The 16961-nt window shown below is 42.5% G+C and overlaps 1 protein-coding gene across 3 annotated transcripts in view; it reads left to right on the top strand.

Moving 5' to 3' along the window:
• The first annotated feature begins 1766 nt into the window (after window positions 1-1766).
• The window catches only part of LOC136444505 (glutamate receptor ionotropic, delta-2-like), a 68027-nt gene continuing 52832 nt past the window's right edge, over window positions 1767-16961 (top strand). The window contains exons 1-2 of one of the 3 annotated variants that reach the window (XM_066442083.1): window positions 1767-3143; window positions 5675-5815. In XM_066442083.1, the coding sequence (XP_066298180.1) occupies window positions 2885-3143; window positions 5675-5815 (400 nt within the window). In that variant the 5' untranslated portion in view covers window positions 1767-2884. The remainder of the gene's footprint in view (window positions 3144-5674; window positions 5816-16961) is intronic. The other 2 variants (XM_066442084.1, XM_066442082.1) reach the window with 2 other exon arrangements.

Here is a 16961-nt window from a genome sequence, read left to right as displayed (position 1 = left end):
TGGTGTTTCATCTGGGAGAAAACTGAAACAAAAGATTCCGTCAGATCTAATAATGTACGAACATCTTCCTCACAGTAAGCCCTTCTGTTCAGCTTAAAACATGTTGTAACCACCCGGACGCCCCCGTGTTCTAAAGGCCAAGGAATATAGACGTTGAAACAAGCAAATAATGTGTCCCGGCATTTAATTGTACTCTTACCATGTCCCTGGAAGTGATTTCTCCTATGGTAAGCCCTATAGTACTAGCTAGTCCAGATTCACCATCATCAATATTCTTTACGTTGTGTGCCCCAAGATCCTCCAAAATCGTTCGCTGCCCAGTAAGAGATATTACACTGTCGATAAAATTCATGCCAGTTCCTCCTTTTCACTTACCAATAGTTGTAACCCATAAAACAACATGCCAGACAAAGTTTTTACGAAATCGTATTTGATTTTCGGGCTGTTGTATTCAGGAACATACCTAATTATTCACAGGAGACAGCAGCTTGTTGTGCGACATGGCAAACTAATCCCGCTCAATTTCATTCACGTTTTCACATCTCCTGCAACATCGTTGTAATTAACGCCGTGGCCTGAATTACATGAGGTAATGCACCACCGTGCATACTTAGGAACGCTGAAATATCGAGCCTTCTGGTAGAAACAGAATCATTTATGAACTAGAAAAGTGGACAAAGGCTACAGCACCCTTTTGGTGTTATATAAGGCGTGAGCTGCATAAGACAGTCACATCATCAGTAGCAACACTTCAGTGTATGCAATGATTGCCGTGTGTAACTCAACGGTTTCAGCTTCTGACTTTGATGTATACATACAAAAAGAGTTAGAGCAGCAACAGCGTGTATGTGTATGCATCTGTTATCAGACGATTGTGATTGTATGTAATTATGTTTATACCGCCAAATGAATCTTGCAATTGCGTTAACCTTTTGTTGGTCATCAGTAAGTTTCCTCATCGAGATATTTGAAGTGCATACCGTCATACTAACCACCTGCATACCCTGATACCAAACATGCACAAAATCTGTAGTCCAATCAGAGGGGGGGGGGTGCTAACAGAAAATATAGAGATGTGGATTTCTTATGCATAATGGTAGAACAGAATTAAAAGAATCTATTATGTGCTCTTGTAAGGGCGTAATATTACGAACCAGCAATTGAATACCAGAGAAATTGTAATCATTCAAGAGAGAATCTGCAATGATAATGTCAGCTAACTTAACGTTTTCCCTTGAGAAATAAATCTGTAAATAGGATATGCATTATACTATAATCAAAATAGAGATAAAGATGTGTTGCATACTGCACTGTGCGTTTGCGTATGGTGTACACAGTGGATGAAAACAGAATAATCTGTATATTATCATGGTAGTGAAACAGAAGATAGATGTATTCGGTTGATGACCTGAAAAAGGCCATTAATAAATTGATTTTTAAGTATCTTCATGTCCCAGATCTTGGGCAAGGTTGAGCATTTTTCCTGATCTCCTCTCTTCAGTAGAATCAATTTGCTTTAGCCATGCACAGACGCTATCCGTCAAGTAGGAGGCAATATATGTCGGTGGTCACCTGCTGTTTTGGCGGGGTCAGACCGGCGCGATCGCAGGCAAATATCGTTCATTAGACCGGTCTTTGTGAAGGCGCACCCTCCGCGTAACCAATTGCAGGGGCTTTCTATGAAACGGGTAGGTCAAGGGGTGAGAACGGTCCTCTATAGTCTCTTCATCACAATTAATCTTATCACCGCGAAATGGCTCTTTTAATTTGCCATCAAACCAGTGAGTTCTCGCTGATTACAGTGGACGTCATTAGACTATGGGTGCGGTCCGTCTTGATTCGGCGGTCCAATTTAGAGCCGGTTCTGCCCACCGTTGTAGAATGGTACGTTCCGTGCGGTAAAAAGGAGATGTCTGGAGCGTTGGCGTACAGCACTTAAGAGAGAGACTATTACATATCAGAAGAACGGCGCCTTCTCCTTACGGAATCTCCGCGCCACCGACGCTTGTTTGAAGCTGGTGTGTCAGAATTTAGCTGCGAGGTTGATGTCATTTGCTGTTGCTTTGTGAGTCTTATTCAGCTAAGAGCATTTGCTTACGGCGTCGACTGGGTAACGACTAGCATATGTGATAGAGGGTTGACTTATAAATTGCATAGCGTGGAGATTGGTACCGGCAGCGAAGAGGATAGCGCCGCAAGAGGTCCGGGCTCAGTTTGCAGTCGGAGAGGTGGGCAGCTCGTTTGATCATCACCTCGACGTTTGCTCAAGGGAAATTCCTCCGATCAGCGGCACCCAGCTTGAGCCACTCCGTGCAGAGCTCCGTTTCACTTAGCCGGCAGGATCTGAGATATTACAATACTCATCACCACCGGATGTCTCTCACCGCCAGTTAATCTCGGCTACAGGGAACTGAAGTTACCAGACGGAAGACAAAGGGTCGCCGCGCGGAGTTCTTTTCCTCGTTTGCAGCAGACAACCGGCCAATCGATAGGCAGAGGAGGGTGCTCAAGCAGATGCAAAGATTTTGTGACGGATCAAACGGCGATTTTCAAAAAGCTCTTTCCACTTTCGACGTCGACGTGCATATGACAGTGGCCCGCATTGCGGCGGCGACGGTAGCAGCCACACGATCGTTCGTCTGGCCGCTAGAGTCTGATGTTCAGGAATCTACTTTACATTGACGTGCTACAAGTGGTACTCCTCTCGTCGCGAGCCACCACCCCGGGTATGTTTTCGTAGCGGATGCCATTTTGTCTGTTCCCGGGGACGGCCGTTGCACAGACGTATAATGGGCGGTGAGCAGTACGTGGCGCCCAGTCGCAGCAAGGGAGCACACGTCACGGAACAAACAGGATTTTCCTTCTACAGGATAGGACCGTCTTCATGGAAATTGGATCTGTGAGTGAGACAACAAGAGTGCCTGGTCGACACAAGCTAGACGGGCCCTTTCAACTCCTCTGCGCTACAGGTACTGTACGCGATTACAGGTTCACAATCTATATTACAAAGAGGAAGAGACCCGCTGTGATCCCCAGTCTGCCTGAATCTCTGATGAAGCCCATCATTCAGACTCTGCACAAAAAGCCGGCAAGCCTGCTTGCTCTCTTCCTGGTTGGGATGCTACTGTGTGACGCCTTTCCCCGTAAGTACATTTCCACTGTACACTTTGTCCTATCTAGGGAAGGAAGGGGGCATGGCGCCCGGGTAGCATATGGTTCAGTAGAGCTGGATGATACGGGTCATACCATGTGGTGCTCTATTAACGAAGCTTTTGGCCATTACCGCTCAGCAAGAGAAGAGCACATAAGGCACAACATCATATTTCCCTGGGCAATTTATCGCCACTTTGGAAAAAAGGAAAGGAATGGCTTTTATTGATTATAACTTTGGAGGCAGCAACGTTGAAGAGAGATAGCAACGGCACAAGGGGCAAACCTGATTATATAAACAAGCGGCAGAATGCGACGTATCCTTTGTCGGGTCTTTATCTGACTAGTGTGAACACAACCCTGGTAAAACGAAGTGATCTCGTCCTCCATTGAAATTTCTGTAATGAATAATTTGACTTCGCTCGTACGTTGATCTGCCGACAGTGCAACAGAAGCTCACGACTCGGGAATAAATGATGAGAATGACAAGATACTGCTTCCACTCAGATCAGATCTAGCTCCATCTCTGTATCTCTCCCCTTAAATCTCATAAGACTGCAAGATGTTAATTGAATGTGCGAAAGCTAAGCCTTCCGTTGATTGTGCATGGGGTTTCATGTATCGCATACGGAAATACGCCACGCTCACTGATAATGAAACGAGGCAAGACCTAGCATTGCCAAACGCAATGGTCTTAAAGCTAGTCATTAAAATGTTGGACGCTGTCCCAAATGTAAAACAATCCTATCACAAATTCTGTTAGAACCTAACACGTTGGGATATTTCCGGGTCGCTAGATCGAAGAGAGGCAAAATCTACGTTTATAAAACAGTCGTGATTTTCTTGCATCAGTGTTCATTACAGATGGCCAGTCGAAAGCATCGCTATGAAGTATAGTAATTAAGTACGCAAGGATGAAGATGCATATAGAATTTCATGATAGGCGCATACCAAAGTAGTATCTCATGTCATGCTTCAGTTGTTCAGAGTGGATGTATGCGTGCTCAACCGTATAATTCCTACCACATTTTTACGCACTGTGATTTCATGCATTGCTGACGGAAAGGAAAAAAAGGAAATGCTGCAAAACTAGCGGGTCATCCATTCACCATAGACACGACTGAGAGAGGACGTTGTGTTATGTACCGTGCCCAACCATTGATAAAGCTATTCTGGGATTTTGCTATCGCCTTTGCGTGAAAACTGTGGCAACGTTGATGAATAACAAGGCTGTACCTCAGTGCCGGTTTCCGTCCATAAATTCATATCTATTTCGATAAATGTAGTGTCAGGAGACTTGACTAATATATTTGATACTTTACAGTAGCCCATCTATCCCTGAGTTAACGCGTCAGCCCTGCGTCAGTTCTCCATGACTGACGACGTGTTTGTCACGGGTACGCCGGAGACGGTCCCCTATCGGCCCAACGCTTTCCACATAATTGGATCAGCAATCCATAAATACGGCTACTTTCAATTGGGTTCACACAAAAGGACAATTTCAGATGTCCTTGATACACCTCGCCATTATTGGAAGTGTGTACGCACTTAACGCAGCTTTCATTGTGAACGGAGCAGGGGAGGTTATCAATGAGCCGGGTCCTTATGAGAAAAATTTCAAGTCGGCTTTAAAAGCCAGAAATTGTGACAGAAAGGGAAGAACAGCAAAGTAAACCAGAATAATTATAGTCATACATTGATTGCCTGATGATGAACGTATCTAATTCCGCTAATAACTTGATAATATTCCCAACGGTACGTCAGAAAAGCTCGCTCCGGACGTAACATATTATCATCTATCGACAGCGCCAGTTAACCAGCTTCCTTAGCAGCTTACATGCATTTAACCGTCTGGTTAAGTCGCGATTACAATCTATTAGTGGCATAAATTGTATCATCATGATTCATCAAAGAAAGCACAATCGGGAATTACTGCTTGTGTCGTAATCTGCTGCTTTAAGCCTGAAGCAATTGGAGACAATTAACAGTAATCACGTTATGTGATCAATTACTTTCAAGAAGACAAAGAGAATTCTAGATTAGAACTTAAAGTCTTGAAGCCGTTTTCTCTGCTATGGGAATGCCGTAATTTATGCTCCCAGTCCCCAAGAGTCAATTGTTTGAGACAATTCTTTAAGCTTCCATCAATTCTGGGTTGGGTAACAATGGAGATAAGATCTCTCAGTGGAGCCGTGCATTAAACCGATTCAGGACGCTTGGGGCCAAAGAAGGGTCCTGGAGGAGCCATGGAAACGTCTTCTCCAGCACCTTAACGGGCCACTCCATAACCTTGGAGAATTCCGACAGCGCTGCTAATTTGCTGCTCAGATGCGTGACTAATGACGGTGGGGGTAATTCAAAGGTTTTACCTGATGCAGCAAGGCACTGTCGCGTCACTGACAATTTACATGCACGAGGCATGCTTTAACTAACGTAAGCCTACTAGGGATTGCCAAGCTGACAATGTGCTCGTGTCTGTTGGTCCGTCTTGAGTTGTTCATGTACTTGTTCTTGCTCGCTACAGAGCGCGCCAATGGACCTCCCGTCAACGCAACAGTTGGGCTTCCTGCACCAAGGACGGGGACAAGTGTTGTGGCGAAGCTGGAGGAGCCGTCCCAGACCAAAAATGGCACGGCCGCTCGCTCCAGACGGAACAGTTCCAGAGGTAAGATCACCAAACAACATCTGCGCACGCATAATGAGGAAATCGTTAGCTTTTTATGGGTGCCGCGATGGCTTGGATTGAAACTGCCACGTCCTGATAAGAATACAAAGCTGCGAGCGTGACGTATTGTTTTCATTGTCTGTGAGGCGTGCGATTCAATATCAGACTTGCTGTGTACTGGCACTCACTGCGCCTGCACTGGTGAAGATTAGGTTGCTGAAATCAGCAACTTTATTGATGTTAACGCTTGTCACCAATGCACGGGTTAAACTGTCCCGTGGTGCTGTCGTATTTCATTCCAAGTAATTCTTCCTTCAATTATGCATGGTCCTTTTTGTAGGACAATCGTTCGTCTGTTGTGAAAGCAGTGTCGCGAATGTTTAACATAATTTTTTTTCTGATTTACGCTTCGCTAATGAGGTACGCGGTGCAAACTTTTAACATTGCAGGCATTGCGATTCAAGCAGCTGTCAGCCATCTAATAGTCTAAAACACCTAATGGCCTAAGCCATCTAATGGTCTTAACCATCTCATGGTCTAAGCCATCTAATGGTCTAAACCATCTAATGGTCTAAACCATCTAATGGTCTAAACCATCTAATGGTCTAAGCAGACAAAGGGCAACTTGGTATTGTCTTCTTATCTCCTTCTCTCATCTCCCTTCCCTAGCTCCGTATATGGTTAATCTATCTGTATTTATAGATTATCTGTATCTATATTTACACAATAAGACACTGCTGCCAGTTGGCGTGCTCTTCTGTTTCTGGTCGGACGATGTCTCTGGATACAAGGTCAAAGATGCAGCCCTTTCCGCCTCCCTGCCACTTCCCTATAAATAATACAGAGTTAACTGTGTCTACAGGCCTGGATTCTTTTACGGTTGTAGCCACGGGGTCCATCAAGGTAGCGATCCTTGATAACCTTCCTATGCATACCCAACAAGGCCCAATCTGGAGAATTCTCTTTTATCTTCTGCATTAATTCTTTATGAGTCCTGTTGTTTCACAGCCTTTAACGCCAGTTACAACCCTGTTATTTATGCTGCCGCGAACCAATGACCGTGTCTGCAAACGTCAAGGTGCTCTAACCTTGGGGAATGTCCGTATGATGTGTTCAGCAATGCCATATGTTTTGCGTCAACCGTACATAGCACAGCCTGAATGTAATGATACATCATAGAAGTCCTTATAAGCGGTTGTTGCATCGGGCGTCATGCTTGATATGTTTTCCTCTATGTCTGAATACAGTCTGATGAAAGCATCCTATTCACGGCCTACGTTAGTACGCCTGAGGCGTTAGATGATGCACGGTGTATGACTAGTGCATGTTCCACTTCAGTGAGTTAAGAAAGGATTCACTGAACCCAATTTCCAGAGCATAGCCTTTCAGAGAGCTCCTTATTTGAAGACTGGATGTAGATAAATAGAGCGATGCCGTTTTTGCCGTGTGGGGATTACTGCTCGCTTCCAAATGGTCCCTCGACATAAAGTACTTCTTAGAGGATGTTGAACCACCACCCTGGGGCCAGTTTTGCTATAAGCCAGCAAACCTTCACATTGAATACAGGAAAGCACATTTATGGCCAGTATTGATACCTACATGCTGTGGAAAAGGAAACTGCTGGGTTGGAAAAGCTTACTGCATCACTGCTACATCAGTCAGCTCTTCTCAAGGAGGATTTTCCATACAAATCCATACATGGTACAAAAGTATAATGGATACAGTGATTTCACAGAAGTCTGTACTATGAGAAAATCATGTCATGACTTATCAAGAACCTATCTTTTCTTGTTCAACGTGATACCAAATGTACTCAGACTCCCATGCTTGCTTTGCAACTACAACCTTCGTGGACAGTTTGTTTTTTACTGAAAACTCTTGATATGCCGACATTACCGTTATGTATTTGCTATTCTGCTGTGGTCGGCATGCTCCCCCTTTCTCTTGCCTCCTTTACATAATCTTATTCATTCATAATGCTGCAGTCACATTTCATAGCATAGGTGAAGCGTAATTGAAAAATTTGCCTATTCAAGTTAATTGCATGGATTAGCTCTATAGATGGTATGCAGTTTGTCATTTGTCAAGCTGAGGACTGGCGCGCTTTAGCAGATGTCGACTGTGACGTTTCCTTTTTCTACCGTCCACTCTTAACCTTTAGCACACTGAAGTAGCCGTTTGGTACCCAATTCCGTATCTGTTACACAGTGAGCAGCAGGGAGAAAGTTTTAAAAAAAATGTCTTGCTTGTTTTGTGGCATATCCCTGTCGATAGACGCGATGTTAGAATGTTAAAGTCACGGTGGATAACACACACTCCTGATTGTTAAAGATGTTTCAATCTACTTTGAGGCTCAGGCCTTTGCTACTTCACCACTTAGCGGCTCTGTTCTTGTCTAGACATGATATAGTTCAAACGTCGCGAGTGCATAGAGACTGATGCATGGAAACGCAAGGATCACAGAGTCAAGGGATTGAGCTTTCCCCTCCTAAATGCTGTAATCCGAATGGACACATAAAAGGTATTGCCGTTCTGTATTGTACCGTACTTCTCATCTTGCAACGTTACATGGAAGTAGACGACCATGCCTCTCGGAAAAAGTAGGGGTAGGTACCACGCCCCAGTACGCTGTATTGCACACCATGCACTGTTAGATACAGCGGTAATATGATATGTTGCATATATATCAATCAAATTGCATGCAATAAACATGTCGTTTCTGATACCATATTAGATTGGGGTGGTCTTGGGATCTAAGCCCATTGTTCTCGTTCTAATCCCAGCTCTGGCATTTTCCAGCCACCTTTCACACAGTGTGCATAAAACTTCCTTTTGCCTAAATTGGGTTAAATGAAAAGTGCAACTCTGTTGTTCGAGGTCATGCTGTGGGACTAGATAAGTAGGTAGGTAAGGACTCGTTCACACTTGTGAGTTGATTTAAGTCCACATAAGTTGCGTAACTTTTCTTTTTATTTAGGTAATATTTGCGGGGAACAAGTTGTTTTCTTCTTTGACCCACCGTTGTGTGCAGATGTGTTATCGAACCTTAATCACTTTCTTTGCTACCGCCAACTTCACCACTTAGATAATGATACAAAATGTGAACAATGAAATATCCACACTATCTATCTATTATACAGTAACATTTCAACATAAATTAACAATATCATGCCCAGAAACCAAGATATGGGGGGGGGGGGGGGTAAACGACCTATGCTGTATAATTTATCGACACGGTAAAGGCCCTTCCCCTGGCCGCATTGTCTATCACCCCATTGTCTCGGAGTCAGCGCCTTACACAGAAGTATCGACCGGCGTACCCCGAACCCTCCCACTCAAGTAAATTCAATACTGACATGTTGGTAGTCGTTTTAAGGTTAGGTCAGCTGGGAACGGCAGGTTATTCAAATATGATATCTGAACATTACGAGAAATTAAACTAACAGTATTGGAATGACCCAAAGGACAGACATACATACGTTACTTACCACCGTTCGATAAGTGGGTTCCGTGATAAATTGAACACGTCCAGTCAGTAAAAGGACATCATACACGAAAATTGACGAATTGGTAATAGATAATACCTAGTGATGATGGTGATACCTAACATTTTAGTTAGAATGGACATCTCAACAGTATCCCAAACCAGTGGTCAATAAAAATTCATTTGTAGCTCAATGTCGATCAATGAAAGAAACTGCCTGTTAGATCAAGTACCCTGCATGACCGCATGTGTGCTGTTCATAATATTTATGATAATGGCTTTCCATGTATCCATTGCAGAATATTTTCCTCCGACAATATGGCTGACCTAGGGATGACTGGTCGGACAAAAAGAACGCATTTGTCTATCTAAATGCTGTAGGGGCTAGTCGGGACGAGATAAAATCAGTTGTTTATGTTCCGTAGCGTTTTTCTTTTAGTTCCCTTCATTTTTATGCATCGGGCACTTGTGTTGTAACTAAGCCGTGCGCAACTGCCAATACTCTCATAAATATGAGGCTGGGCAGTAAGAAAGGAAAATAAGAAAATCCCATTGACGACGATGTCCAGAGAAAAGTCTTAGTTTTTAATCTAATTAAAAGGCTTTAAGGCTCCACTTAGAAGCAGTGGATATTGCCTATCACAGACCAGGCGCACGAAGCTTGCTGCCCTTTACCCTTCCATCGATCCGCCATTTTATTACATCTTTGTCGGGCATTGATTCGGCGGCGGAAAGTTTATCGGCGGAAACGACATTTGATGCTCGGCTCTGGCACGCGAAATGAGATATTTGCCCGCTGCCGTGAGCTGTATATTTATGTACCGTGCACTTAGGCAAAAATTGCCGGCAGTTTTAAGAGTCCGTATCTCGGATGATAATAATACAGCTGAAGATGAACTGTAAATGTAGCCTGAGAGAAGGCAGACTGAAATGATTGGTAGTCTCACATCTTCTATTATTGTGAATCCACATCTCTGGCGTGCCTTTGTTATTCATTTCTTTGACATCACACTGGGGAAAATGGGCTCCTTTATTGGTATCATTTCCATCTAAAGGGGCCGATGGTATTGTTGAAATAGCAACAATTTATAGTCTGGTAAGGGTAATGACTGTACTAAGGTATAGGTTTTAGAAACGCTTGTCATATTTGTCATATCCTTTATCGCGAAATGCACGAATGCGCTTAGGCTTGTTTTTATAGGAAAACAGCTTCAGTTAAGCTGTTAAGGGAACATATTCTCTTGTCGTATGTCTTGTTTGTATGGTTCTAACTGGCAGGTTCGTGTTTTTAAAAAAATGCTTATAGATAGTCATTATGAAAACTAGCAGAAAGGAATAAGATAGCTTGGTAGACATGCATTACATACATTATCTAGTACCCCGGTCACTTTTAAGATGAGTTAATGGGATATTTCTTTGCAGAGAAAATATGAAGATAGCCGTTTGCGGTAGTGCGATAAATACGTCTAGCTATCTGTGATTCAATAAAAACGATGAAAATGGAGTGAGAACCTGGCGAAACGATATTTTACAATGGTTGCAATGAATCTACGTACAAATGTCTGAGCACTAACGTTGACCTTCTGAATGTGTTTTATTACAAACTTTACTATCGATTAGAATATAACTTTTACAGGCATGCGCTTTATTGGACTCGATCTCACGCAACAGTCCTAGTACAAGTGATTAATGTGTATGTTGTATTTCATAACTGAAAACGTCGGTTTCAAGTGAAAAGCTTCCTCTTTTATCCTTCCCAAACACCATTTTCTTTCTCACTACAGCCTATACACCTACATCTTGTTTCTTTGAAGTGTTTCCCATTGTAGCCAGTTTGTGATAACATGGTTATGAGGGTGAGTCAGAAATAAATGCCTTAAGTAGTATCATGGCACGTTCATTTTTTTGCTTAGAATTACTTGAAATTTGGCACAAATGTAACGGCACATAATATTGTCTTCTTGAGACTGACATTTCTTAATGTGTATACAAGATGAACCTGCTTTGATACTAATGGGTTTTTTCTGCCTTACCTTCGTACACACCTAGATATATACCTTCCATCTATATTTTTCAGACTTCGCCCCCAGTGTAGAATACTATTCAGCAGGTATATGACAGAAGTTCACAGTTCACATTGAGTGGGCGTGCTACAAAGGCGTGTTAGATAAACGAGTGTGTTAGCGACGGTTTCAAGCACGCTGAAAATCCCATTTTTGCATCAGCATTCTGTAAACGAGACCTCGCTGTGCAACGAAAGCCAGGACGGATTGCTTTGATAAGACGGGGAGGTCACCTCCATCGTCTTGAAAGTCATTGGCCTCGGTTTGAAAAAAAGGTTGATCCCTTCAATGTTGCTGCCTTGTTTATACGACTGCAATTTTAAGAGTGGCATTGCTACTGCTGTTTTCTTGATGTTGTAATTGGAATACCATGCCAAATGTATGGCTGAAAAGACAACAAGACACACCAAGCGTTAAAAAAGCTTTTATTATATTCTATACACGAAATTCGTTGAGCGATATGTCAAATTTTAGCTCACAGCGCGATCGGAGCGAGGTCGCCACCCTAGTGGAACGGAGGTGTAACATTGGTCAAGAAAGAAGTCTTCTGTAGGGTGGACATGTATTTCATTGCAGTGGTTAGGGTTCTTGATTGTTGACTTGTGGTCCAAAGTGGACCAATTCATCCGACAAACCTACATTTCCGGACCTACGAATGCATCACGCGCATTACCTCTTCGCCCTTTGGGGTCACAAAACGTAAAATGTTACAGAGTATTCTTGGCTTGTTTTGTTTTACAGCACCGGATGTGCACACCGGAAAGATTCTCCTTGGCACCAGAAGAAATGCCTTTGTGAAGCTAGCATGAACGCTATACCTCTTACATGATTGGATGAGCACGCTTTTGAATGATCGCACAATGTGATACAGCATGGTTCTGTAGACACACTGAGAATAACAACTGTGTTTAAAATTACATCTGTCGTTTTATCTACTTTCAAAGATGATTCGTGACTATTTTGTGAAAAAATAGCCTTCTGATGTTGGAGATTATTGTCAGCTAGCCACGTATCTACCCAAGACACCCGGCGCCACGCCGTAGAAACTCATTTTGCTTCAACCATTCCTTTGTGAGCTTAGAGGTCAACCGGTCATAACTTGTACTTGTCGAACTTTAAAGCTGTCAAAAATATTTTTAGTATTTAAAGCCGTCCTTGGCATTGAGTTAACATAAAAAACGAAATAGGCATTGCTGATAAGAATATGAAACAATATTCAACAATCATATAAAACATCTACATGAAAAGTTATTAGACCAGCAAGCTATCCTGATACCAGTTGTTCTGAGTTGAATGAGCCACCAAATTTCTCAACCCACCCTTTATGAACGTTAAAGACATATAGACACGGCGGCGCTAAAGTTCAGTTCAAATGTTAGACCATTACTAGTAGGTCGACTTTCAATGCAGTGCGTCTGACCTTTGGGGTCAGTAGTTAAAGTTTTGTCCAAGGTTATGTCATGGTCCGACACATCTGATGTTATTCAACCCGCACTAGGCTTACGTAAAAGAAGCAAAGGTCAGAATAAAGTTATATATATAGCCGTGGTTTACTGTTAAATGCAACTGATAGATTCACAAAACGTTTTTTTTTTGTAATGCATGAGATATCAGTGTTGGTGCTGGACATCTATATATGGACAAAGTTGATCATAGCTTAGTTCTATCGTACATTTTTTTGTCACCAATTATGTATTTTTGCACCAAAAGAATCTTCACAGAATTGTTGGTTAAATGGGGTCTCATACCAAATTCCTTGAATATAAAATCCAATCCAAATTTCTCCTTTTTTCAGTTTGTCTCAACACTAAGCTTTTATTACTGATTTTGCCCTGCCACAAGTCATAAAAACTCATCCTTCTTCGACACTATACTGAAATACTGATTGAAGATGGAACCCCGTAGTCTTGGCACACCTGCTTCATAAGATATTAAGACTATGTTGAAGAGATCACTAACCTTATTTAGAACGAACGGCCCCCTGCATTTTCGGAATGGCCCAATTTGGCATGCTTCCTAGCACGTACATTGCAGGTGTCTAGCGTATGACATGCACTGTACTAACAACAATGTACAACCCTGGCCTTGCTAAAGAGAAGATGTAGCCACACGGCCAAAAACAATATACCGTGTTCTTGGAAATTTCTTGACGATCATTTTGTTTTACTGATTAGTTCAAATGGCGTATTAAGGAAGAGAAATGGTTACTTATGACGTGGCATTTCGTGCCTACACAAGTATAGAGATAAACCATACCGCGCTCTTAAAAAGGGCAACTTAACATATGCGTGATGAACAGACCGATATACCTATGGAATCGTTTTAATAAAAGGAAATCAGGAAAAGAGCAACAAAGCAAAAAAAAAAAATCATACTAACTATCAAGGACACAAATCAAGTAAATCTACATGAGATTACGTCAGGAGCCACATAGTCTTACCAAACGGAGGCTTATAGCTGTTCAGCAAAAACACGATTTATTGATCAATGGCTTTATGATATTAACATTGATGTTCGTTACGATGTTGATTTTTTCTCGCCACAAATTGGAAACATATGTTGATTGATGTGATTATATTATCTGACTGAGAGTTTTCCAAAACTTCATCATTGATATCATCTTCGACAGCGTTGCTTATCTGAAAAATATTATAGAGTAATGAGTAGATCTAGCCGTTTGCACACTGATTAATTTCTATACCAATTGGCGGCTATATAAAAATCTAGATGAAACCTTATAAATCGGGGCTAGTCTATAGCTAACTGGTACAGAATTTACCCGGGTCACATTTGCCCGGTGTCCGAAGGGGGTGTAGCCACAAATTTGTCTGTTGGACTGTCGGATACGGGGAGGGGAACCGCTCGGTGTTCTCACGATTAGCTCACGGTCACTATTTGTTACTGGGTCACGGGTTGATGTTAACTCCGAGTTAAAATCATTCAGGGGCCCGGTCGTGCCCGAAAATAGACCGGTAGCCGCAGGTAGTCCCACGGGGCCACGTAGGGGTCGCGTCCTAAAGTGCAAAAAAACAGTTCATAAACAACTCGGCGGGGCCCCACTTTTTAGATATGACTGGAGCATTACTTGGACAGCTAAGAAATCTTTCTGACCTGCGGGGATTGTATTCTTGTCCGAACCTGGTTAGAGGCAATACCTTTTCTGCGGCAGGTGTTCACTTGAGTTTGAGGAAACCCATGGCGGCTAAACGAGCACTAACTGCCTGCTGATTTCTCCCGAGGAACGCTTCGATATTAGTATTCGTTATCAGCTGCCGCGAAAAGCTCTTAGTGTGCATCAGGAGAACCAATCGTGATTTGTCGAGAGTCCCTCACACTCATCGCACTCGGTGGAGCTTACCGTCAGTATCGCGTACGGGGTATCTTTCAGACATTCAATTCAAATTCAATATTTTCAATGGTCTTCTTTTGTGATCTGTTTAGTGATTCTACAAAAAACAAAACAAAAATAAACTTAGGATATTAGAGATTCTTTTTACACAACCAGTAAATCTCCCTTGCTGACTGGTTGTGTAAAAAGAATCTCCAATATCCTATGTTCTACCAACCTGATGAAATTATTTTCGGGGGAAAATAAACTTAGTCCCACACACTTATCGCAATTGGTGAAACTAACCGTCGGTATCTTTGAGATATTCAAAGTAAATTCAATATTTCAATGGTCCTCTTTTGTTGTCTGTGAAGTGATTCTAAAAAAACTTGGACATCTGTACTCGTGACCACTGTATATAAGCACTTTGTGAAAATGAAATGGTGTCAGGTTGTGCAACATTGATAAACGTCTTCAAGTTCAATTTTGATTTTAAGTCTCACCCGAATATACTAGTAACTCCTTACAGTAATGATAATGTTATACAGTAGCTGTAAATATGATGATTCGATATCATTGTTCAACATCCTTTACAAAACCCCCGCCCTGAATCCTTTACAAAACCCCCGCCCTGAACTTGAAATGAGAAAGAACAAAGCGGAAAATTATACGTTAATCGATTTCTTGCCCTACTGGCACGAACGGGAGTATATTCTTTCGCATTCAGTCGGCGAGTGCTGAAATAATGTATCGAGGAAGGATGACATCTTCCAGGTGGAGAGTGTCGGAAGTGCTGCGGTGTCTCGTTACTATGGGGAGGCTGTGGGGAGGTAGAGGGGGTGGAAGCACCTAACGTGACGAAACTGCCAACACGACTCAACCCGGTCGTGTTTCTAATTTTCTGGATCAGCCCTAATGGGGATGCTGAATATATTGAAAATGTCTAACTGACATGGAGACGTGAGCATTAGGTGATCCTACAGGTTCAGGCAACAGCGCTTCACATCTTTCAATGTCGTTGTCACGATCCCCAGGTGACATCAATGACGTGGTTTGTAATTCTTCTGTAGGCCTTTGTTATCTGCACATCAACATGCTACTGTCTACGGAGAAGCTAAGAGGATATACAGGATTACTGAAATCGCTATCACGTGTGACGTTAGATCAATACCAGTGTAGTCATTGAAAGCAAAATACAAGATACCATAATCATCTTACCAATTTAAAGCACTGGTCGTCGGAAGCTCTCTAAAGTATGATGTAACATCTACACATTAGTTTCTATTATTTGAAGATTTATTTTTCAATATGGAGGAATCTGTCATGTCGTAAGATGGCTTGGGCCGGGATGTCAGTACTTACTTTACCTTACCTTAGATCCTCTCGCAGTACTAAAACTGTAAAGATACTGAAAATGCAGAAATGTTCGCGGTTGTTTTATGTCCGCGAACTTAAACCACCGCGAACACTCCATTATCTCCCTACCGCGAAATTAAATCCCCGCGAACATTTCTGCATTTATAGTAAACCTTAAATAAAGCGTAAAATGCCGGATATGCCCTCGGAAGGAAAAGACGACACCTCGGCCCCTAACCTTAAATGACAAATGAGGTACATACATTAAGACACAGAAGACATACACTTTTCTTTGATCATCATTGCTGTTGACATGTGCCCTTTCCCCACGTCTTCTTCAAACAACATCCGAATAATGTATTCGGCCTCTTGAAAATTTCTTAAAGTCATTTTGTGCTCCCTATTTCATATTCAAGGTAAACCAGTGAGACATTTGGCTAAACACTGTCACCTCTCCTAAATAATCTGTTTCTGATGTAGTGATGACAAACCGTATGCAGCAGCTTCCCTAGAGTAGTTATAAGTAGGTAACTCGGAAGATGCTGATAGATATGTTAAAGTACGGTGTAATACCATTGCCTGAATACGGTGTTAGTCCACAACATATGTCTTGTCATGAGATTGACCGTGCTGTCAATTAAAGGTGGGAACATTTCTGTCATTCCAAGGATCGTCTCCTGGGTAAATGTAACCAAGTCATCTTAGCCAATCAGGTTATCCCTGTCTCCGTCTTTTCCTGCAAGTCCCCGAGGTGATCTGAACAAGACCATTACCAGGATAAAGGGATCTACGAGTTACTTACAAAACCTCATTCGCAGCGCGCCCCTTAGCCTTAAATCATTTCAGGAGCACCATTACCGGTACCGTTTATCATTAGCGCTAGAGAGCGGAGAGGTCCACCTGGGGTGCAGGCAA

Source organism: Branchiostoma lanceolatum, chromosome 11, assembly GCF_035083965.1.
Source record: "Branchiostoma lanceolatum isolate klBraLanc5 chromosome 11, klBraLanc5.hap2, whole genome shotgun sequence".
NCBI classification, from domain to species: Eukaryota; Metazoa; Chordata; class Leptocardii; order Amphioxiformes; family Branchiostomatidae; genus Branchiostoma; species Branchiostoma lanceolatum.
This window is presented reverse-complemented; position numbering and strand designations above follow the sequence as displayed.